This window comes from Gopherus evgoodei, chromosome 10 (assembly GCF_007399415.2).
Source record: "Gopherus evgoodei ecotype Sinaloan lineage chromosome 10, rGopEvg1_v1.p, whole genome shotgun sequence".
NCBI lineage: Eukaryota > Metazoa > Chordata > Testudines > Testudinidae > Gopherus > Gopherus evgoodei.
The window spans coordinates 60723981-60747750 of record NC_044331.1 but is presented as its reverse complement, the minus strand read 5'-3'; the positions used below and the strand labels follow the sequence as shown (position 1 = coordinate 60747750).

At 40.8% G+C, this 23770-nt stretch overlaps 1 protein-coding gene across 1 annotated transcript in view; it reads left to right on the top strand.

Moving 5' to 3' along the window:
* The window catches only part of USP7 (ubiquitin specific peptidase 7), a 119849-nt gene that overhangs the window by 31466 nt on the left and 64613 nt on the right, over positions 1-23770 (top strand). The window contains exons 2-6 of the mRNA XM_030576795.1: positions 8741-8845; positions 11348-11546; positions 13497-13635; positions 14503-14591; positions 15814-15922. Coding sequence (XP_030432655.1) covers positions 8741-8845; positions 11348-11546; positions 13497-13635; positions 14503-14591; positions 15814-15922 — 641 coding nt within the window. The remainder of the gene's footprint in view (positions 1-8740; positions 8846-11347; positions 11547-13496; positions 13636-14502; positions 14592-15813; positions 15923-23770) is intronic.

The window sequence follows — 23770 nt, the reverse complement described above, 5'->3', positions numbered from 1 at the left end:
CCAGGAAGATGCAGCACTGTATGTGCCTTGCAAGTGTGGACGGTGAGTAAATTGCAGCGCTGTAAACCCACCACCAGCACTGCAACTCTCCAGTGTAGCCGAGCCCTATGGCATGTTACATTCTTGACCTTACTTCTTCCCTATCTGCATGCTGTATAACAGTGATTCTCAACGTATTTACCATTGTGGGCCATATCCAGTACTACCTTTGTGGCCCTGAGGACGTCATGTGGGCTGCAGATCTGGGCTGAATGGGCCGCCGGTTTGAGAACCACTGCTGTATATGAAGAGGCCCAGTACAATTACTACAACAGCCAACCATTTTTCACATTCTCATCTGTGGACGTGGGATGTCAACTGTAACCAACAGCAAGTACTTCCATATTCACTCGTACTCTTTACGGCAACACCATAAAGTCTTTCAATGTTAACTTCCATCTTGAGAAGCAACTCGTACTGACACATCTTGATTTCATAAGGCTCTCTAGTTCTGGTCCAGTTAACAACCTCAGTTTGTGGGCTCCCGCCACATTCTTTTTACTTCTGAGGTTTCCTCCTCTCTGTAAAGAAACTGGTTCGAACTCTGATTTTAAATTGTCCATAAATTAGTGTCCATAAATTAACCTGGGCACTGTGGTCAATGTCTTCTAAGATTCTTATGCCTGGTGATCTTAGATGTGACATATGTAACAAACAAAACCTGCAAGTTACCCTGGTTCCTGGCAGGTGGCAACTCAATGCCACTACTTTTGAACTAGTAGGAATTTTCTCCTCTGTCGTCATTTGTAAACTGCTATAAATATACTCGATTCAGGTTTCATGGCTTCAATCCAGATACACTTACTTGCATTACTTCACTGCGGAACAGAGTAAGGGGTTGTCTACACGTACAGAACTGCACTGGCACAGCTACACTGATGCAGCTGTGCTGCTGTAGTGTTTGTTGAAGATGCTGTCTACACCAACAGGAGAGCTTTGTAGGTACTCTACCTCCCCGAGAGGCAGTAGCTGTGTCAACAAGAGAAGCCCTCCTGTCAACATACCACTGTCTACATTGGGGGTTAGTTCAGTATAACTGCATTGCTCAGGAGCGTGCAACATGATTATACTGATGTAAATCTGTAGTGTGGACCAAGCCTAAGTCTTACTTCCTGGATCACTATTCTGAAAGCTAGCTATTCCATAAGACTTTCTTTTAACATAATATCCAAAGTCAGGTCCAGAACTGTGTACTGGTTTAATGTTTTGAGATGGTATATTTCAAAAGATCAAATCTTTATATAGTCCATATGCAAATGTATGTCATTGTTACTTGTTTCTGTAGTCATATTTCAGGCTTTTTTTTTACCTCTGTCACCAAATGTGATTATTTAGAACAAGGGTTCTCAAAGTGGGGGTTGTGACCCCTCAGGGGGTCGCAAGGTTATTGCATGAAGGGTCCTGAGCAGTCAGACTCTACCCCCAAACCGCGTTTCGCCTCCAGCATTTATTATGTTAGATATAAAAACAGTGCTTTTAATTTATAAAGGGGGTCACACTCAGAAGCTTGCTGTGTAAAAGGGATCACCAGTACAATAATTTGAGAACCACTGTTTTTAAAAAGTGCCAACACTTCTTTAATCTATTCCATTTATCCCTCCTCAGTTTAATCACAGGGCTTCTCTGAATGGGCAGCAGAATCTTGTAGTGAGCTCAGTTTATTTAAAAACCTCCCCCTAACTTATTTAATGCTTTATCTATAAGAATAAGAGATACTACTCTAGGGGTATGTCTACATCTACAATTTTGCAGCGCTGGTTGTTACAGCTGTATTAGTACAACTGTATAGGGCCAGCGCTGCAGAGTGGCCACACTTACAACAACCAGCGCTGCAAGTGGTGTTAGATGTGGCCACACTGCAGCGCTGTTGGGCGGCTTCAAGGGGGGTTCGGGGAACGCGAGAGCAAACCGCGGGGAAGCAGGTCTCCTTCCCCGGTTTGCTCCAGTGTTCCCCGAACCCCCCTGCAAGCAGATCTTCTTCCCCGCGGTGTGCTCTCGCGTTCCCCGAACCCCCGTGCAAGCAGGTCTCCTTCCCCGCGGTTTGCTCTCGCGTTCCCCGAACCCCCTGCAAACCGCGGGGAAGGAGACCTGCTTGCACGGGGGTTCGGGGAACGCGAGAGCACACCGTGGGGAAGGAGACCTGCTTGCACGGGGGTTCGGGGAACGCGAGAGCACACCGCGGGGAAGGAGACCTGCTTGCACGGGGGTTCGGGGAACGCGAGAGCACACCACGGGGAAGGAGACCCGCTTGGGGGGGGATTCGGAGAGCACCGGAGCAAACTGCGGGGAAGGAGACCTGCTTGATTACCAGAGAGGTATCCTCAGGTATGCTGGGATACCTGCTTATTCCACGGAGGTCAAGAAAAGCGCTGGTAAGTGTCTACACTTGATTACCAGCGCTGGCTCACCAGCGCTGGATCCTCTACACCCGAGACAAAACGGGAGTACGGCCAGCGCTGCAAACAGGGATTTGCAGCGCTGGTGATGCCCTGCAGATGTGTACACCTCCTAAATTGCAGCGCTGTAACCCCCTCACCAGCGCTGCAACTTTGTGATGTAGACAAGCCCTAGGTTAAACTAGCATTCAGAACAAATAAGTAGTTGCTGTGATTGTTATAGGGATGCTCTGTGGTGGCAGATGGGGAGGTGACCACAGAGGCAATCTCCCTACTAGGATGTGGTCCATACTTTGAAAAAGTTTGAGAACCTCTGTCTTAATATGTTAAAACGGAAAGAATTTTAGAAAGAGCTGTAGTGATATAATTTACTTTTTGCTATTCTATTTGTCTATTTTTACCATTTCCTTTTAGCAATCAAAATTGAAAATTAGTTTATTGGTCAGTTTCATTTTAGCTATTGAGTTGGTTTCTCGCCTTTAACTTGATTCTTGTACTCTCTGAAACATTTTGGGTTCCAAACATTGCCGTGGAATGTTTGTTTGATTAACAGTTTGTACTGGAATTTAATAAACAGAGGAACATGGGACTATTTCTGCTTTCCTTCCATTTTAAAAAATCTTTTACGGTAAAGCCTGAATTATGAGCCAAATTTGTTCTTACATTGTCTCTTTAATGAGAAATTCACAGAGGCATACACATTGACACAAGTACTGCATGAATAAAAGTTACACTTTCGTAAGTGCATTCCACGAAGTATGATGAGATAATAGTTCCATATGAGACAGTTGCATGCATATCAATTTAATGGAACCCAAAATAGGTTTATGATAATCCAGTATACCTTTCAAGGAGGCTCAGATCCTCCATTAGGATGATTCTGATTTGATTATTCCATTGGCTTCATAAATAACAATGATAAAATATCTAGCCGTCATAATATCTGTAGATCTCAGTCATCTATAAAAGTATGGTATGATTGCCTCTATTTTACAGAAGCTGAAACTGAAGCACAGAGCTGAAATGACTTGCCCGAGGTCACCTAGTAGACCTCTGGCAGAGCCAAAAATAGAACCTAAGTCTCTGGAGTTCAGTGCCACTGCCTTATCCACTAGGCCATACTGCCTGTGTAACAGAAACTCCAAATGCTTGTTGTCTTTTCTTAAATTATTTTCTAAAAGTTTAGTGAATTTATTCTTTGTGAAAGGTGCTGCAGTGAGAGCCCTACATACTGAAATCCTCTCGCCCACAGAGCAAGTACAGTAGTAGCAGTGCAGGCTGTCTTCCAGCCCCACCCCATAAATTGTCTGTCCATATTCATGCTCCCTATACTTTGAGGGGTGGAAGAGGAAGAAATGGGCTGGCATGAAGTTGATTATATCAGCTATATACTAGCTGAGGATCCCCCCATATCAAGGAAAACTTAATTACCCTGATAGGGGTAGCTTCTTGGCCTGTATCCACCGCTGTTGTGGAAGTCAAGATCTGGTGCGTAATCTTTCAGTTATACATTCCAAATGTGCATTTAGCACCATCTAGTTTCCCATTTTTTATAAAAAGCAAGAATATTTAAATGCAGAATAATGATAATGCAACATCATGGTGCATTGTTTCCATTTCCTGACTTGGATGAATTTAAAATCTCAACCACATTCTAATTAAATTAAGGTGGTCTTGTTTGGTTTCGGAAAACTTGCTGCTTAACTAGAGAACATAACTGAACAGAGGATTTAAGTTAATATTTGATAGGAGAAGTGAATGAGTTGTATCCAGTAAGCGTCTGAGACTCTAGCCTAGTGGTTCTCAACCTGCGGCCTGTGGGCTGCTTGTGGCCCAGTCAGCACAGCGCGGTGACCCAAGTGACATCCCCAGGGCCATACAGATAATCTTGGATGTGGCCCACATAACACATTCTGGGCCACATACGCAGCCCACAAAGGTAAATAGGTTGAGAACCACTGCTCTAGCCTCTTTATGATGAAGCACATACCATGAATGTTGCACATTGCTTCATTTAACATCTCTGAAAAAGTCATCTTATAAAGTGAAAGGCCTTGGATATTGCTGTATTTTTTTTTTTTTTAATAAGAGGAATTGTATCCAGGGGAGGAAGTCAGACCTCTAGACCCCTGCTAATTTTGGATTCTGCTTCTTTTGGAAAAACAAGTTTGGCTCTGTCCAGGGTGCTGAATAGCCTCTGAAGGCAATAGACGTGCTTGGAGGCTGTGGGAGATTAACTTTAGTGTAAACAAAGTGTGTGATAAGGGTACAGTTACTCTTACTTAAGACTGTATACCTGACATCCCTAGCCACCAAATGGTTCATGTCTTGAATGTGTTAATTGTTTTCATATGGAAACTGTGTTTAGCCATTTTATTTATATATATCCACTGTTAAAAGTATAATAATAATCAAAACAGATATAAAAAGTAAAAAAAATGCAGGTAGTTATATCCTTTTCAAGTCCCAAGTATTCTCCCATTAAATGTGTAATTTCATAAAGGTGAAACTTATAAACAAATGCATAAAAAGAACAAATTTAATATTGATCTTCAGTATTTTGTGTCTTTAGATAAGTGTTGCAAGCCAGGTGTCACAGTTGATTCTAGAAAACATAAATTGATGTTCAGTCTGTGTAGATCATTTTCATTTTTGACAAATACAATGCCTTGATTACTTGTTGGACAGTAACACTTGTGTGCTACTTAATTATTTCAGTAAAAAAGGTTGTTTTTTCCCCAACAGATATAGATTATAGATTCCAGTACTTATTCAGTGGCTGACTGCATCTTTTGACACTGGCTTGCAACCACACTCAAAATGCTTTTGAATGGACAAAAATGAAGATGTAGTTCAGCAATATGGCTTCTATGCTAGAGTTGTGCTTTTGACTGATCAAAAAATAATTGGTAAAAAAAAAGTCTAATATTTTAAAGCACTGGTTTATTATAGCAGTAACAACAGTATAGAAAAAGAGTAATGTCTACAGTACAGCCCTAAGTCAACCTTTGTTAGGTTGACTTACAGCCATCGCAGTAATTACTGCAGTGGCTGTTGTCCACACTGCCATCCTTCTGTTGCTGAAGCATGTCCTCACCAGGAGCCCTTCCACCAACTGAAGAGGGGCAGCATGGGGGGCTGAGAGCCAGATCTCTCAGCTCCGTCCAGCTCCCTGTTGGGAGCCCAGCTGCCCTCCTGGGCTCTCAGCTCCCGGCTTCCTGCTGGGAACAGAGGGGAGCCACCTGGACATCTTTGTTCCCTGAGTGAGGAACCTCCAGGCAGCAGCCTGGCTGGGAGTGGGGAGCCCGGGGCAGCCGGGCTCTAGTTGCCTGGCTTTCATGTCATTTTCACAGAAATTGACAAGATAGTTAACAACCAACACTGCATCACCCTAACTACACTGATACAAGTGCTACACCTCTCATTGAGGCCATGTCTACACTTACAGTTTTGCAGCGCTGGTAGTTACAGCTGTGTTCGTACAGCTGTGTAGGACCAGCGCTGCAGTGTGGCCACACTGACAGCTACCAGCGCTGCAGTGTGGCCACTTCTGCAGCACTTGCAGCGCTGTGGGGAGTGGTGCATTGTGGGCAGCTATCCCAGCATTCAAGTGGCTGCAACGTGCTTTTCAAAAGAAGGGGGTGGGGTGGAATGTGACAGGGAGCGTGGAGGAGACAGACAGAATGGATTTTTGGAGTTGACACTGTTCTCAGCTCCCTACCTTGCAAGTTCTAAGGACTGGAAGACACACAGTGCCTACCTTCAATCATTTTAAAAGTTCTAACTCCCTTCCCCCATTCCTCTCTCATTCACTAAATGCAAATTATGTACTTCTAAATACCCGTCAGACCAGATAAGCAACTGCTCAACACGGACTTCCCCCTCCCCCTCTGCCGTGTGAGCGTGCTGTTTCTCTCTTCAAGCAAACAGCTGTGAACATTCCAAAGTAATTCCCCTGCCTGCCTCCACTCACTCAGCAAACAGGAGCTGTGTTTGTTTTTTAAATAAGCAGTTTGGCTGAACTCTGAGCTCTCCCTTTCTTCCGGTTTGTTGTGGACAGGAATTCTGGGATACCTCCTTATACCCCGGAGGTCAATAAAAGCGCTGTTGGGCGTCCACACTTGCTGACCAGCGCTGGATCACCAGCGCTGGAATCCCTACACCCGAGGCTCGACCGGGTGTACAGCCAGCGCTGCAACCAGGGAGTTGTAGCGCTGGCCGTGCTTTGCAAGTGTGGCCACATCCTAAGTTGCAGCGCTGTAACCCCCTCACCAGCGCTGCAATTCTCTAGTGTAGCCATGGCCTGAGTTCGAGTTATGTCGGTGTAGTAGGGCATTGACATCAGCAGGACAGGGCTGTAGTGTGTACACTGACGTAAGTCAACATAAGCTGCCTTACATCGACCTAACTTTTTATGGTAAGCTCTTTGGGGCAGGGACTGTGTGCTTTAATTTGCTTAATATGCTTTGTAAACCCCAGGTACATTGATGGCCTGCTATACAAACAAAGACATACCTACAGTGTTTGTTCTAGAAGATTCAAGCCAATCAAGATGTTCAACTTTAAATAGCACTTTAATGTCCAACAGGGTAGCATTAGAATGTAGATAAGTGAGTGATCAAGACATTTAATTAGGCTTGCTTATAGATAGCACCTTGAAAGGATGAAAAAGGGGGGTTGCTGCCTACATCAGCAGTATTCTTGCTGGAATATTTGAGAATGGTCAAGTAACAGGCAGGCAGTTGACCAGCTTGCCAAATTATAATATACTGTGCTAATTGGGTTGGGTATTTTGAAATCCATGTTGGTGGTTATTCAAGAAACAATGTGATGACTTTCATTTCCTGCTCCATTTCTAACAACTAAGTTAACAAACATTTATCTGAGCAAGAGAGAAACAGTACTAGAATATTTAACTCCTGTCATTTATGTATATTGAATCATTTGCATTTCTTTGAATTCTTTAAAGCTAGGACTCTGCAGTATTTATTAGGGAGGATGACTTGTTGATTTCATAGTGCTGCATGCTCAGTAATGCTAAGTGGCAGTGTCTGGCACGTACAAAGGAAAATGGCTGAATAATGATGTGTGAGAGCTGCAACACAAATATTTGCTGATATCCTGATGATAAATGCTTGGCCTAGTTTTTTAAAATCTCTTTGGTTTACTGTACTGTTTTTATAAAAAGTGAGTTTTGGTTGCACTTATGGCTTGTTAGGCTAATACATCCTATCCAGCTCATGGGAATGCCGTGTCATAGCCTGCTGGCCAGTAAGGAGCAGGTATCAGTGGAGCTACCCTGGTTTACTTGCTCTCCAAAGCTAATGAGCTCAGACTGCTTGGATTTGAAATCAGGTTTCCTTTTCCTGGATGCTGTTGGTTCATGGCATCTTATTATATAATATTCAGTGCAATTCGCATGGGTTTCCTCACAATGGGTTAGCCTCTTGCAAGATGCACTTCTATTCCCTTCTATCTCCATGGAAGGATTTTTAAATGCAGTTTTAAAATTGTAAATTAGCTTGTTAAATAAAAATAATATCCTTAATTGTAAATAGGTAGTCCCTGTCTCCCATGCATCCTACTAAATAACGTCCGTGTTCTGATAGTGATAGATTTGTACAACTTTAAAATGTAACCTGAAAACTGTTCTTCAGCATAAGAGAAATATTAATTGGACTAGTACTCAGCTGAGCTAAATGTATAATCCTAAACTTAAACTTATATGAATGTATATCTTAATCATCAGCTTCAGATACAAAGTCTGATATCCCCATTTCTGTTCTGTAGCATGTGTGTGGGTGGCATTGTCTTTTAGAGTCATTCTGTAGCTTTGATACTGCAATAGATCTGCCCAAAAGAGACTCTTATGCCTGCCTAGTGTCTTACTGAAGTTAGTGGGCCTCTCTATAGGCAAAAGGATCTGCTCACTTGGATCTGATTTTAATGGGTGGTTGAGGGTTAATGGCTTCTGTATGAACTCTTAGCATGAGTGAGTGATCTGTGTGGGGGTGGGGGAGATGTGAAGAGAAAGGAGTGGAAACAGTGTTATGGTAGTATGTTGGTATATCTCATCAGAAGGCATACATTTTTAAGTCAAACTTCTTATAAGGGTTTGCCTACACATGGAAATTTACCAGCAGAACTGTAGTGGTATAATTATAGCTAGAACTCCCTGTGTGGACACATTAATTCAGGAATAAGAATACGGACTAAGAGTGCCCTTTTCTGATATTGCTTATGTCATTTTGAAATTTTCCCATGTAAACAAGCAATAAGTTACTGATAATTTTTTTTCTTATTAGCTGGAGATACAGATGATCCACCAAGAATTACGCAAAATCCTGTCATCAATGGGAATGTAGCTATGGCCGATGGACACAACAACACAGAAGAAGACATGGAAGACGGTAAGTAAATATGACATGAAAATATTGTGAGCAGAGCTTGTTGTTTATTTTATATTTGTAGAGTGCCCAGCACAATGGTATCATGATTAGGGTCTCTGGGTGGTGCTGCTCTAGTAAAACTGATTCTAAAAAATTCTAATGATGATGTTATTTCAGGAAAAGAGTTATTGCTTCCCCATGGAGAAAATAAACAATGTCTAAATTTCTGTTTGGGAATTCCTTTTTAGAGTAGTCATTCTTCAAGATTGGCGATCCCAAAAGCTATCAGCAGAAAAAATAAGCATGTTGTAGATGGCTGTTCCTTTTAAATCTTGCCAGAGTCTGATAATATGCATGATCTTTAAAATTTATCATGCACCACTCATTGTGAGAAATACAGTGCATTAAATTACTTTGTGCCATACCTGCAACTGTCCCAGCAGGTATTTCCAGTAGAGTGCACATTGTGATCCCCATGTGTTTTGCTAAGTAGTCAAGTAGGGGCTGTAGACAACTTTTATAAGTTTTATACAGTGGTAACACTTCTTGGAAGTGGACCTCATCCTGGTGATCCAAACCATTATAACAGCAAGTGCTCTGTTTGTGGGAGCTAGTTGGGAACTTCGGCTAGTGCAAAATGCAACTGTTGGCTTATTTACAGGTATTTCCTGTTGGGTGCATATTACATCTGTAATCTAGATTGATTTCTGATTCATCTGAGTGCAATTCAGGATTTTGTTTTGACATATAAAACCTTTAGTGGTTTGGATACTGACCACGTTAAAGAGTTGTGCACTGTGTGGTGGCAAGAAGAGAAAGCATTTTGGCTGAAACATAACTGGCTGATAGTTATGTTAAATGAGTGTTACCAGTAGTAGTAAAGGGTTATTTAGTATTGCCTTAGAAAAGATGGTAGCACAGGCTTCAGAGAGAGGGGAATAAATATTCTTGATCTTTAGCCAAATAGCACAAAAGGGATTCAAAGAATTTATATAAAATTATATCTTTCATATGTACATAGCAGAATAAATCAAGCAAAAGAGAGTTAGGTTTAAAAGAGGCTAATTGTGACCACAGCTAACAAGGAAGGCTGATACTCAGATAAACTACTTCCTCTTCAGTTTAAAATAGCTTTGACTTTGCGTGAATGCTATAGGAAATGGTTCTGAAGGCAGGAAAGAATAATTTTTTAACCAAAAGCATGGACAGGTCCGACAAATAAAATACATGCCAACAATTTGCGCATTAAGGGTATTTCCTAATAAAAATCTCTCTTTTTTGGTCATATTTATCAGTCTCTGTCACCTGCATTACATGGTATAATAAAACATGGACAGTGCAGCTGATTCTTCCCAAACACCTCAGGTGTAGGGATGTAGACTTCTTCAAGAAGATTTTACTCTTTTTATTTTTCTACTAATAAAAAGTGTGTGAAGTAAGTGTTGTCCTGGATTTGAAAGGACAGAACAAATGTGTGAGGAAAAACTAGCTTCATGATACAAAAGCTCTATCCTGTTCTCATAAATCAGGGGCATTACATGATATTGACCAAGCTGAGAGGCATTCTCTTACACATTCTAGAATAAGCGCTACACAGAAAATATATGACTCTTCTACCGAAAAGAGTTTTATTTCAGGACTCTCTTGTTTAGGCTTTCTGCAGCATTCTCAAAGACACTGGGGAGATTGAAAATCCCAGGAATGCGTGTTACTTTCATTTACTAGATGATCTTTTAATATCAGTTAGCCAAAGAGGTCATTAATAATGTCTTACAGTAGAACCTCAGAGTTACAAACACCTTGGGAACAGAGATTATTCGTGACTCTGAACAAAATGTTATGGTTATTCTTTCAAAAGTTTACAAGTGAACATTGACTTACTATAGCTTTGTAACTGTACTATGCAGAAGAAAAATGCTACTTTTAACCACTTAATTTAAAAGAAACAAGCACAGAAACAGTTTCCTTACCTTGTAAACAAATAAAAAAAAATAACTTTCCCATAATTTTTTAGTAGTTTACATTTAACACAGTACTGTACTGTATTTGCTTTTTATTTTTCTGCTACTGCCTGATTGTGTAATTCGGATTCCAAAAGAGGTGTGTGGTTGACTGGTCAGTTCATAACTGAGGTTCTGCTGTAGTTTCTCTGAGGATTGATGGGTTAGTAACAGTTTGATCCAACTCTTACATGGCATTATAGTGAAAGGAAAAGCCTTTATGTCCGGGGAAGAAGTCATCAGGATGTAGGAATTATTGGAAGAAGTGCAATATAAAAACAGGTACTCTGAGATCGCGAACATACTTGAGAACGATAGAATTTATGTGCAGGTGCTGTCATGAACCAGATTATGTAACAATACAGTCTTTGTGAATATTTAAAATGTTACACATTCTTATTGATTGGTAAAACTTTTCTTTATGCACTCCTGGTTCTGTATTTTTGAAATGTGTATTGTGGGGTGAAGGATATCTTCACATTATTAAGTTCTATTTTAGTTGTCTTATATTTTTGTTTTACAGACACAAGTTGGCGATCAGAAGCAACGTTTCAGTTTACAGTTGAGCGTTTCAACAGGCTCAGTGAGTCAGTCCTCAGTCCTCCTTGCTTTGTACGGAATTTGCCTTGGAAGATTATGGTGATGCCACGACTGTACCCGGACAGGCCACACCAAAAAAGTGTAGGATTCTTTCTTCAGTGCAATGCTGAATCTGATTCCACGTAAGACCCTTTAAATAATGAATATACAAACTTATATATGGCATTATTTAATTGTATTACAAGACCAACATCTGGTGTAATTATTTAATCTAGTTTTTTCTACAGAGGAGGAGAAGTTTACAAGCTTTGCAGTCTCTGAAGATCTTTCTACTTCTCATATACTCTTTGCTTCCCACCTTCAAATCCCCACATCCCAATGCTGATCCTTCATTTAGGCCTACTTGACGAGAAATCCCTGATAGAACTCATCCATCCTTCTCTTAGACTGCTCAGAGCAATGAGAGGAGCCCTCAGTCAGGATGGAGCACACTGCCTCAACAACATTGCTAGGCTGCTGGCCTGGAAAAGGAAGATGTGTCCTAATTTTATGCTAAAATGCTACTAAACATCCCCATAATCAATCTGAGCTATAAATCCATCTCTGTGATACAGCAGTTGCTAGGTAAATTAAGCAGGAAAAGCATTTGTTGCTAGTATATTTTAAAACCATGGCTTTCTGCCCTTCCACAATCCCATGGGATTAGAAGAACTTTATGTGAGTAGGTTATTTCATAATTGTACATTACACGAGTTTCCTTCGTCTTTCTCTGAAACATCTGGTGCTTCTCACTGTCAGTGGCAGGAAATCAGAATAGAAGAATCACTGGTCTGATTGACTATTGCATTTTTTATATTCATAAATTTTGCCTGTCGGAATACAGCTGTCCCCGAGAACTCAGACCTTCGGTGCCACCCCAAGTCTGAACAGAAGGAGGGAAGAACCATGCAAGAAAAGTAAACTTGTCCAGCAAGAAAAGTAATGGCTTCCTGAAGAGGAAACCCAGTCATTTCCAGAGTAGGCATCATAAATATGTGATTTTATCCACATCAGCCTTAGCAGTTTGATCACCCACTGTCAGCCACAGTAGGCAGTGGCTCACACCCCAAGGGAAGGATCCCTTAGATAATTTGTGGCAAAGCACATTAAACCAACTCGCCTGACACTCTAATAAAAGAAATCTTCATTTGTAAAGACAAGATACTCTCTGTGTTGAGAGAGACAATGTTCCTCAGCCTTTGGCAGTTGTTGGACAAAATGTTTGATTTGTAAGTAGCAGGCCCACCAGTTTATTGGGGAAACTTTGTAGAGAGCCATACCTCACCTTATAGAGTTAGAGTTTCTGACATAGGGAGAGTGTGTGGGGTTAGGGGGAGAGGCGGCAAGGGTGTGTGAGGGGGAAAAAAAAAAGAGTGAAACCATTGCCTCTTTGCTAGGTGGTCTCCTGAGACTGCATTGATACATGCTGCTTTGTGGAGGAGCAAGTTTCCTGTCAAGTGCAATGGATTCATTCTTACATGATATCACACACCACTTCTGGTTCAATCTGAGTGATGGCAGTTTCTCTTCCACATTGTTTCTTGGGTTTCGTTTTCTCTTGAAGTAGTAGTGTTTTTCATCTCGCATACCCTACCTAGGTACGGTATACCGTGCTTGATGTGAAGAGTTAGCCACAGTGATTTCTGATAAGAAACTTCAAGAGACATTGATTTTTCTCTCGGCTATTATTTCTTAGCAATATTAACGAACACTTTCCTAAAAGACTTCTGACCTTGCTTAAGAGAAATCATTGTCATCCTTTAAAAAAATCCTAGGAGGAATCAGCTAAGGCTGTTTGTAGCAGTTGGTCTCAGAGAGGGACATAATCTAAAACCACATTCCTGAAAAAAGTATGGGCACTTTAACAAACATAACTTTGTACAGTGTGGCTCACAGAAACTGGAGATTAATTCTTACAGTGCTCCTGACAGCAGTTAAACGAGATTAAGAATCTAGTGAGGAACAAAGGTGAAGTAGACATCTGTGTACAAATATGGACTTGGTGTATCAAGTAAAATTTGTAAAAGTGTTTTTCTTTTACTGAAGAAAACAAAATTGAAATTTGGTTCAAGTGTTATCTTTTAATTTTACAGGTCATGGTCTTGCCATGCACAGGCAGTTCTCAAGATAATAAATTACAAGGATGATGAAAAATCATTCAGTCGTCGTATTAGTCACTTATTCTTTCATAAGGAGAATGACTGGGGCTTTTCCAATTTTATGGCATGGAGTGTAAGTAACAATATATTAGTTTTATAATAATGGGCTGTTATTGGGTTGGGAGGTCAGACCAGTACATGCACTTGATCTTCTAATACTGCCTTAGATGCTTTATTTTTAAATTTCTTCCTACAAGTGTTGTCTTAGTGTCTGAATGATGCTTGTGGTATCAGTAGGTTTCATGCTGAAGATACCTTTAAGTACTAATATATTGCACCTCATAGTGCATATTCCTTTTAACTATTTTACCTGGACTTAATGACCCACATAAATATTCCATCGTTCCTCCATTGACCTATCTTTACTAATACTTCACTTAATAAAAATTGTTCCACCAACTTTCTTTTAAATCTTGTTGGTCACGATCACTGTCATTTAAGAGCAGTCTAGGTTTTCTTGCTCATTTCCCATGTTCTCTGCATATGTACAGACATTTTAAATTAATACTACTCTTAATGTTCATCTTAAATTGAGACAGCTTTTTAAGCATTATGGAAGTCTGGGGCCTTAATTTTTCTCTTTTCCCTGGAATACTTTCCTAAATTAACTGCTTTAAGTCAAAACAAAGCTTTTGATTACTGATCCTGTTATCCACAGGGAATTGAAATACTGTTGCAAAAACTATAAAAGCCAGAAACAAGATTTTGCATTGAGACATTTAAAAATTATTTCAATACTTTGAGCTTAGTGTCCTAGAGATTAATTGGTATCCTTCAATAATTTTTTAGCTTATTGAGTAAAAGAACTCCATAAATGGTTGCTTACTTAAATATGCAGATTCTGAGCAATATCCAGCCTGGGTTTTTCACGACATTCCCCATTGTAGGATTCAGAAGATAGCTTTGCAGCAAATTTCATGTTCTTATTTCTGTTTAATAGGAAGTTACTGATCCTGAAAAAGGATTTATAGAGGATGACAAGGTTACTTTTGAAGTCTATGTTCAAGCAGATGCTCCACATGGAGTGGCGTAAGTATCTTTTAAAGACAAAACAAAACAAAAAATGTAAACCAATGTACAGAAAACAACCTTTAGAACATTCATTTGAGTTTCAGTTGAACTATCTAATTTTATTAGTAATATATGGTACTGTTCATGAGAGGATCTCAAAGCACTTTTTCAGACTTAATTGATGAAGCATCTCAGGGGAAATATACCCATGTTTAGAAAGCTGCATAGAGATTTTTGTGCCAATAGCTTCTCCACCTGTTGCTCAATGCAACCTTCTGTAACTCTACTTGGTGCAAAACACTTTTCAGTATGTATAAACTAATTTTATTTTTCAGTTTAAAATTACCTACAGTCTTTGCCATTGTGGTCTTGAAACTCTTGGTGTTAATGACACGGTCAAGCAGTATAGTTGTCACCATCAGTGGTTCGAACACCTAGTTTTAATCCTGCTTTACTGTTTAAGTTTTAAAATTGCCTTCCCTGATGCTGAGTTCTTATACTACTGGATGCCACTTTTCAGCAAGATGGCTGCTATGAACTGCGAATTTTAATTTAAAAATTGAATTTTAAATACAGATAACTGATGAAATGCTTGTCACTCTGGGAGCCTTCAGAAAATCGTAAAAAAGGAAATTTAACAAGAATAGCCCTTTGTTTATAGAAGTATTGGAATCCTAAGAGCATGTGGTGACAGGCAGTTGTGATGGTGTAATCTGTTTTATTCAGACAGAATGTAATACTAAGGAGCACATAATTTCTGTTAATAGAGCTGATTAGCTTAGAACAGGGGTTCTCAAACTTAATTGCACTGTGACCCCCTACTGACAACAAAAATTACTACATGACCCCAGGGCCTGACCCCGTCCTAGTCCCACCACCCTGAGTGGGGGGGCCAAAGCCTGAGCCCCAGTGCCTTGGATATGGAGGGGCGGTCAAAGCTAAAGCCCAAGGGCTTCAGCCTGAGGTAGGGAGCCTGTAATCTGAGCCCCGCTGTCCAGGGTTGAAACCCTTAGACTTCGGCCTCAGGTGATGAGGCTTGGGCTTTGGCCCTGGGTCCCAGCAAATCTAAGTCAACCATCGCGACCTTATTAAAATGGAATTGCGACCTCTTTTAGGGTTGCAACTCACAGTTTGAGAACACTGGCCTAGAACAAATGTTCTGTAGAAATATATCTGCATTATAATGAAGTTTTTTTATATATATAATCAAATGTAGTTTTAACCATTAACTGCTTTGCAGGTGGGATTCGAAGAAACACACGGGATATGTTGGATTAAAAAACCAGGGAGCAACCTGTTACATGAACAGTTTATTACAGACTTTATTTTTCACAAATCAGCTGCGAAAGGTAACTAACTAGCGTTGTAATTTCATTTCAAATATTTAAATAGCAAAAATGATACATTTCAAAATAGCTTTTGTTTTAAATAGCTTTGCACCCTATTTTTCCCCCCATACTACCATTTTTTGTTTACTCTTTTTCAAAACAATCCCCTCCTTTCTGTAAAACTTCAGAGCACAATAGCTCAATTTGATCAAAGTGGTTCCCAATCTCTCCATTAGCTCCTTTTTCTGTAACTCAGTAAACAAATGGCTTTGTCAAGTAGCTGGAAAAGGTGGTTGCAACATCATTGTAGTCAGTGTACTCCAAACCTGATAAACTGCAGTTTGATTAACTTCTGGTAATACAACTCCACTAAGACTGGATTTCTATCAGGCCAGATCTGAGAACTTGTCTTCATACTTAGGTGTGTTTACATGGGTTTATTGAGTTGAGTCTTTTTTAAAAAATAAGCTAAATATCTTTATACATGCCAAGGTTTGAGTTAAGGATCTGTTGCTGTACTGCTTTATTTGTTGGTGATGCCAAAAATTGTTTCAGGAAAAGGAGACTTTAACTTAGCCCTTTGCAGCAGATAAGATAAAGGAATAATTTTCAACGCTTAATTTTCAATCTGTTGGCTACACACACACACGCGCGCGCGCACACACACACACACACACACACACTTTATAAAGTCTAGATATCTGTTAATGACTTGGCTCTTTAAAACAGTTCATAATAATCTTTTCTGTTTTGCTTCACAAGTTACACACACTTATTTTTCAGTGTTGCTTACATGTTCATTTATTCTTCCTGGTTTTTTTTATATAGTGCAGCTAAATTATTGGTAGCTACAGTTAGTGTCTTCCCTTACGTAATGGGATACTAAAACAGTATTGACCTGAATTTTGGGGGGTTTAAACGTAATTTAATTTTGACTTCAGTGCATTATTTTTGCTAACATGCTTTATTTTCTTTTTGCCTGTCTGCTTGTATATTCTAAAATGTCTTGTCAAAAGAAAACTAGCTCTTGCTAGCAAAATATTTATTCTTATAAATACCTCAAGAAAGCAACATGGAAATGCTATATAGCATGTAATCCTAATACAGTGAAATAGTGCCTGGGATAACAAAACCTTTTTTTTTTTGTTGTTTTTTTTTAACTTGTTGAATAAATTAGTGTTAAACCCTTGCTAGTCAGAAGAGAGTATTTGCATTAAGAAATCCTGACTCAAAATAATTTGGTCTAGGGAAGGTCTCCATTGATTTTAGTATATCCTACTGTTATACCAATATAATAAAACCCAGCAGGATCTTATTAAGAGGGATAAGGCAAAGATGCCATGTTTATTGTAAAATAATAATAAAGCAAAAGATAAAAGTAAACAACACTGTTTGACTAATTCCTTTTACTACTTATTCCTTACACACACTCACACTCTCATTCATTCATTCAAGTTCTGTATAGGTGTTATAGTTACCAGCCTAGAAGTTGCTCATGCCAGGTATCTTGGTCATGAGGATGGAGCCAAGTCTGTGTCAGATACACCTGATGCTCCTAGAGGCTGGCAGCAGAACCAGAGAGTCAAAGTCCTCAGTCTTTGGAGTTCATTCTTATAGGAATTTATTCCTATGTCAGTCTATGGGAGCTGTTTCATCCTGTTGTTGCTGACTCAATCAGCAGATGGCACATTCCTGGTGGCTCCACATTGTCTAAAGTGGCACGTTCCTGGTGGCTTCACACTGTCCAATGTTTGCGTTTCTCATCCTTCCAGGTGATGGAGTGGATCCCAATTTACCCTCCGGGGGTTGTCTGGTGGTCCACTTGACACATTCTTTGGCCGATGGATACTCCCTTTCTAGGCTGGCATGTCCCTAACTGTTCATGTATATCAAGCATTCATCAGCATACATTCCATATCTTAACTATATTTTAGTTTACTGTCTCCACCACTTTCGGGGTGTGTGTTAATTCATATGAGACTCCCAGCCCGGTAATCACGGAGGTGGGGGTCTGTTTGTTTACATTGTATCAATTACAGTTTAAGACTAGCAGAGTGTCTACATCAAGAACAAAGTCAATTAACTTGTTTGTAAGTTTTACCTAGTAATAGAGTATCTTTCACAGGACAGATACAATCAATGTTTTCTGCAGACAGGAGCTTACAAGTTTTAAAAGAAGAACTAAAAGATTTTTGTACTTGGTGAAACTGGGGGGTCACTGTCACTTGTGGGAATCGCTGTTGGTACCTTCTTTAATATCCCTACACTACCACTTTGGGACATGATTGGTTGATTGATAAATTTAAATTATTATTCTCCAACAATCCACAAAAATGTGTCTACTCTAACTTTGATGGAAGATTCCATATTCTCTCTTGGCAGCTCAGTTTTTCCTTTGATATAGCCTATTTTCCAATCTTTTTAATTACTATTAATAATAGTGTTACCATAGTCCCCAGGAGCCCTAGTGATGGACCAGGACCCCACTGCTTTCAGTGGTTTTGTTTCTCTCTCCTTTATTTCTGCACTGTGTGGCTTGTTCTGTAACATAGTATCAAAAATAGAACACATACCTCTGAATAATTGGATTGTTTTTGTATGATGCACCAGTTAATTTTATCTTCTTGGAGTGGCTGCAGATATGTGTTCCACTCAGGTGTGCGTGCGCACCCAGCACATCAAAGCCAGAGAAATTTGCCTTGCTGTATTTGCAGGGACGGCACTCACGTCCTTCGCTTTGTAGCCCCTCCCCTAGCTACAGAAGGGCAGCTCTGCCCCAAGCCCCATCAGTTACTTCTCACTGCTCAGGGCTAGAGTCAAAGCACTCTAGGTAGTGTTTCTTCACACTGCCCCTTTTCCTCTGTCGTTGAGACCTTCTTGCAAATAGTTTTTAGTGAGTTGTTTATTAGTGGTACCGGAGGTGGGTCAGTTTGGTTGTTTAGCTGTAGTTTTCTAGTGGAATGCCTTCACCAGGATTTAAACATTGCCCATTGTGTGGAGGGGCTATTCTGAATAGTGATCCCCCCATGTAGTGTTTATTGTACCTTGGAGAGGGGTACATTTGGGACAGGGGTTCTGTCTGTAAGAACATGACACTGGTGGCAAGGGACTTGAGATGCAAGCAGAACCTGTCTGAGCAAGCCAGGAGGCTGATATCTGCGCTGGAGACAGTACCAGCTTCTGAGCCATCATCGGTGCCGTAGCATGTTGACGTTCCTTGGCAGGACTCAGAGACCACCTGTAGCAGGAAGAGAAGTATAGGGGCTCTTGGCCCGCTACTTATTGGCCACTATCCACAATGGCCTTGGAATCTCTTGGACACTCCTCTTTCCTTTTGGTCCCAATCTTCAGCCCACTGTAGAGTAAAATCGCTTAACCAACCAGAAATATTTGTGAATGGTACAGATTTGTATTTCTTCTAGTCTTCTTCCTACCATTGTTCACCAGAAAAAAATTCCTAGTCTGGAGACAGCCCATCAATTTCTACAGAATTCAAGTTTTTATTTTATAAGCAAATTTGTTCTGAGTTTTTATGTACACTGCATGAAAAGTAACGTAGTGTTCTGAGCTAGGTGAAATTAACAGGACTTTATTTGCTTTTACTGATGCTGTTCAGAATCCTGTGAACAAAAATGAAATTGTCTCAGTAATCCAACTGAAAAAGCAGTGAACATTAGGAAAGGCAAGTACTTGAGTTCCTCATGGGGAGTCAGACACTAAAATGGAGCCTGGGGGAAAGCTAATCGAGAAAAGACCTTTTCCTCCCTCTCTCCTCCTCCCCCTCCCCTATCTGCAATTTCCCAGCAGCAGTCTAAAATGGCAGAGACCCTATCCCTCCAAACAGCAGCCATGAGGCTGAGAAAGTGTGGCAAGGGACCAAGGCACTTTCTCTCCTTGTGCAGTTAGAGGGGGAAGAACTTTCAACTTTTGTATTGGTCTGTGGCTGGGAGATGTCTGATTAAATCCGAACCCACCATCGTCATCTAAACAAGGCCCAGGGACAGAGCTTCTCACAAAGACTTTGCCGTTGGATCTTACTGGTGCAGCCTCTCCACCCTCGTGTTCTGTCTCTGCTTCTAGCTAATAGGTTCAGTCCCCCAGCTAGAACATAATAGTAATTTTTTCAAGCTTTGTGCTAATTCTCTTGATCACACCTTTAGACAAATGTTTGTAATTTCAGCCCAAGTGATTTAGGTTTGTTCCTTCCTGATCTGGCTCTGCTTTGACCTCTCCCTTTCCTTGTCATCATCTAATGTATTTTGTTACTCAGTAGTTACTTTGCCTGAGATTTCACAAAAAAGGATGAAGTATTTCCTCCCCTTTCTTGCCATGGTGTTTGCTTTTCCTCTGTTAAGCAATGGATTTAAACTTTCCTTTAATGTTGTCTCGCTTGTATAAGTTTTTCTTGTTCCTCTTCATATGTGTTCTGCATAGAACCTGATTATGTGCCTCTTCTTTTCAGACTTTGTCCCCACATGTCTTTACTATTCTCTTGCATTCATCCCCAGAGGGAGAGCATCTCAGATTTTAATTTGAGATTGTTGTTTGCCGAATGTATTTAAATGCCTTATTTCTTGATTTTGAGGCAAATTTTTCAGAGTTTTAAGTGAACTGGGCATTTCAGTGAGATGGTTTACGAGGGAAGATACATAGATCATTTATCTGGGTTGGAAATTCAGATTGAACTTTGAGTAATAGGCTGATTTTATCTTAAATTACGCAAGCAGAGGGGAAAAGCAAGGGAAGCATATAAATTAAATATCATGTTGATAACATACAATAGAAACATTTGTTGTTTGCAGTGGTGGTGTAACTGTGTTGGTCTCAGAATATTAGAGAGACAAGGGGGGGTGGGAGGAGAGATCCAGCTTCTTTTGGTGAAAGAGACAAGCTTTCAAGCTACACAGAGCTGCTCTTTAAGTCAGATTTGTGTAGCTGAAGAAGAGCTCTGTGTAGCTGGGAGGCTTGTCTCTTTCACCAACAAAAGTTGGTAAAATAAGATATTATCTCACCCACTTTGTGTGTCTTAATAGAAACATTTAGCATTTAACAAAGCATATACTAATGTATTTAGTCAGTGGCAGTTTAAATTTACTTCAGATTTATCAATCAGCATAATGATTGGATATATATAAAAAGGAACTAATTGCTTTCCATAGATGCTTTCCATAGATACAGAACCTGATTTTTCAGAAGGTCTGAGCATACCGTTCCTATTGATTTTGGGGCACTCAGCACTATTGAAAATCAGAGCAATTGTCTTTTGTTTTGAGGCCTGTTGTCGATAATTTTGACTTATCAGGGAGCTGGAAATTTTCATGCCTAAGTCTGATATTGTCATACTTAACGTGTTTGTTTATATATAGTATAAGTATGTGTATATATATATTAGACTTGATTTTGGCTAACAAAAAGGAATTGGTTGCAAATCTGAGGCCATGTCTACACTTACAGTTTTGCAGCGCTGGTAGTTACAGCTGTGTTCGTACAGCTGTGTAGGGCCAGCGCTACAGTGTGGCCACACTGACAGCTACCAGCGCTGCAGTGTGGCCACATTTGCAGCACTTGCAGCGCTGTTGGGAGTGGTGCATTGTGGGCAGCTATCCCAGCATTCAAGTGGCTGCAACGTGCTTTTCAAAAGAGGGGAGTGGGGTGGAATGTGACAGGGAGCGTGGAGGAGACAGACAGAATGGATTTTTGGAGTTGACACTGTTCTCAGCTCCCTACCTTGCAAGTTCTAAGGACTGGAAGACACACAGTGCCTACCTTCAATCATTTTAAAAGTTCTAACTCCCTTCCCCCACTCCTCTCTCATTCACTAAATGCAAATTATGTACTTCTAAATACCCGTCAGACCAGATAAGCAACTGCTCAACACGGACTTCCCCCTCCCCCCTGCCATGTGAGCGTGCTGCTTCTCTCTTCAAGCAAACAGCTGTGAACATTCCAAAGTAATTCCCCTGCCTGCCTCCACTCACTCAGCAAACAGGAGCTGTGTTTGTTTTTTAAATAAGCAGTTTGGCTGAACTCCGAGCTCTCCCTTTCTTCCAGTTTGTTGTGGACAGGAATTCTGGGATACCTCCTTATACCCCGGAGGTCAATAAAAGCGCTTGCTGACCAGTGCTGAAGCCCCTACACCCGAGGCTCGACTGGGTGTACAGCCAGTGGTGCAACCAGGGAGTTGCAGCGCTGGCCGTGCTTTGCAAGTGTGGCCACATCCTAAGTTGCAGTGCTGTAACCCCCTCACCAGTGCTGCAACTCTTTAGTGTAGCCATGGCCTGAAGGTGGAAGGCAAGTTGGGCAAAAGTGATAATGAAATAATAGATTTCCTGATTCTAAGGAATGGAAGGAATGAGCAGCAGAATGAGGATGATGGATTTCAGAAAAGCATATTTTAAGAAACTCAGAAAAGTGATTGGTAAGGTTAATCATTGGAAAAAGGAGTAAAAGAGAGCTGGCAGTTTCTCAGAGGCAATATTAAAGGCACAACAGGAAATTATCCTGATGTGAATGAAGGATAGGAATAATAGCTTCAGTCTTCACTAAAAAGATTAATTGTGACTACATACTTAAGACAGTTAATATTAACAACAAGGAAGGAGGAAAACAAACCAGAATAGGGAAATAACAGGTTGAAGAATATTTAGATAAGTTAGATGTATTCAAGTCAGCGAGGCCTGCAAAGATTCGTCTTAGGGTACTTAAGAAACTAGCTGAAGCAGTCTCAGAACAGAGACTGGGAATGGCTGGGTCATTACACTAATTGATTCTATTTCCCTATGTTAAGTTCTCCTCACACCTTCTATGGGTCATCTCAATTATCACTTCAAAGGTTTTTTTTCTCCTGCTAACGATAGCTCATCTCTATTGATTGGACTCTTCCAGTTGGTATGGATGCTTTCACCTCGTCATGTTCTCTGTATTTATAAATATCTCCTGTCTGAGGCCTTGGCTATACTGGCACTTTACAGCGCTGCAACTTTCGCACTCGGGTTTGAAAAAACACCCCCCTGAGCGCTGCAAGATACAGCGCTGTAAAGCCTCAGTGTAATCAGTGCCGCAGCGCTGGGAGCGCGGCTCCCAGTGCTGCAAGCTACAACCATAGAGGATGTGATTTACGTGCAGCGCTGGGAGAACCCTGTGTGTTCCATTCTGTGCATCTGAAGAAGTGAGCTGTAGCCCGCAAAAGCTTATGCTGAAATAAACTTTAGTCTCTAAGGGCTTGGCTACACTTGAAACTCCAAAGCGCTCCCGCGGCAGCACTTTGAAGTGCGAGTGTGGTCGCGGCGCCAGAGCTGGGAGAGAGCTCTCCCAGCACTGCACGTACGTACTCCACCTCCCCGTGGGGATTAGCTTGCAGCTCTGGGAACCAGGCTCCCAGCATTGGGGCACTGTTTACACTGGCGCTTTGCAGCGCTGTAACTTGCTACGCTCAGGGATGTGGTTTTTTCACACCGCTAAGCGAGAAAGTTGCAGCACTGTAAAGCGCCAGTGTAGCCAAGGCTTAAGGTGCCACAAGTACTCCCATTCTCAGAACTGTTAGTTGTTATCTTCAAAAACTCATGGAAGGCAAGTGAGGTCTGAGTACAAGAGAGAGAGAAACATAGTACCTATCTTTTAAAAGGGAAACAAAGAGGACACACAGAAATAGACTAGTCTAACTTAAGTTCTTGAAAAGATACTGAAACAAATTGCTAAACAATAAATTTGTTAGCATATAAAGGATAATAGGGTGGTAAGCATTAGCCAACATGGGTATGTCAGAAACAAATCATGCCCAACCAACTTAGTTATGCTCTTTGAGAGGGTTATTGGCATAGTGTCTGGGAGGAAAGAGTAGACATGATGTATCTTAATTTTAGTAAGTTA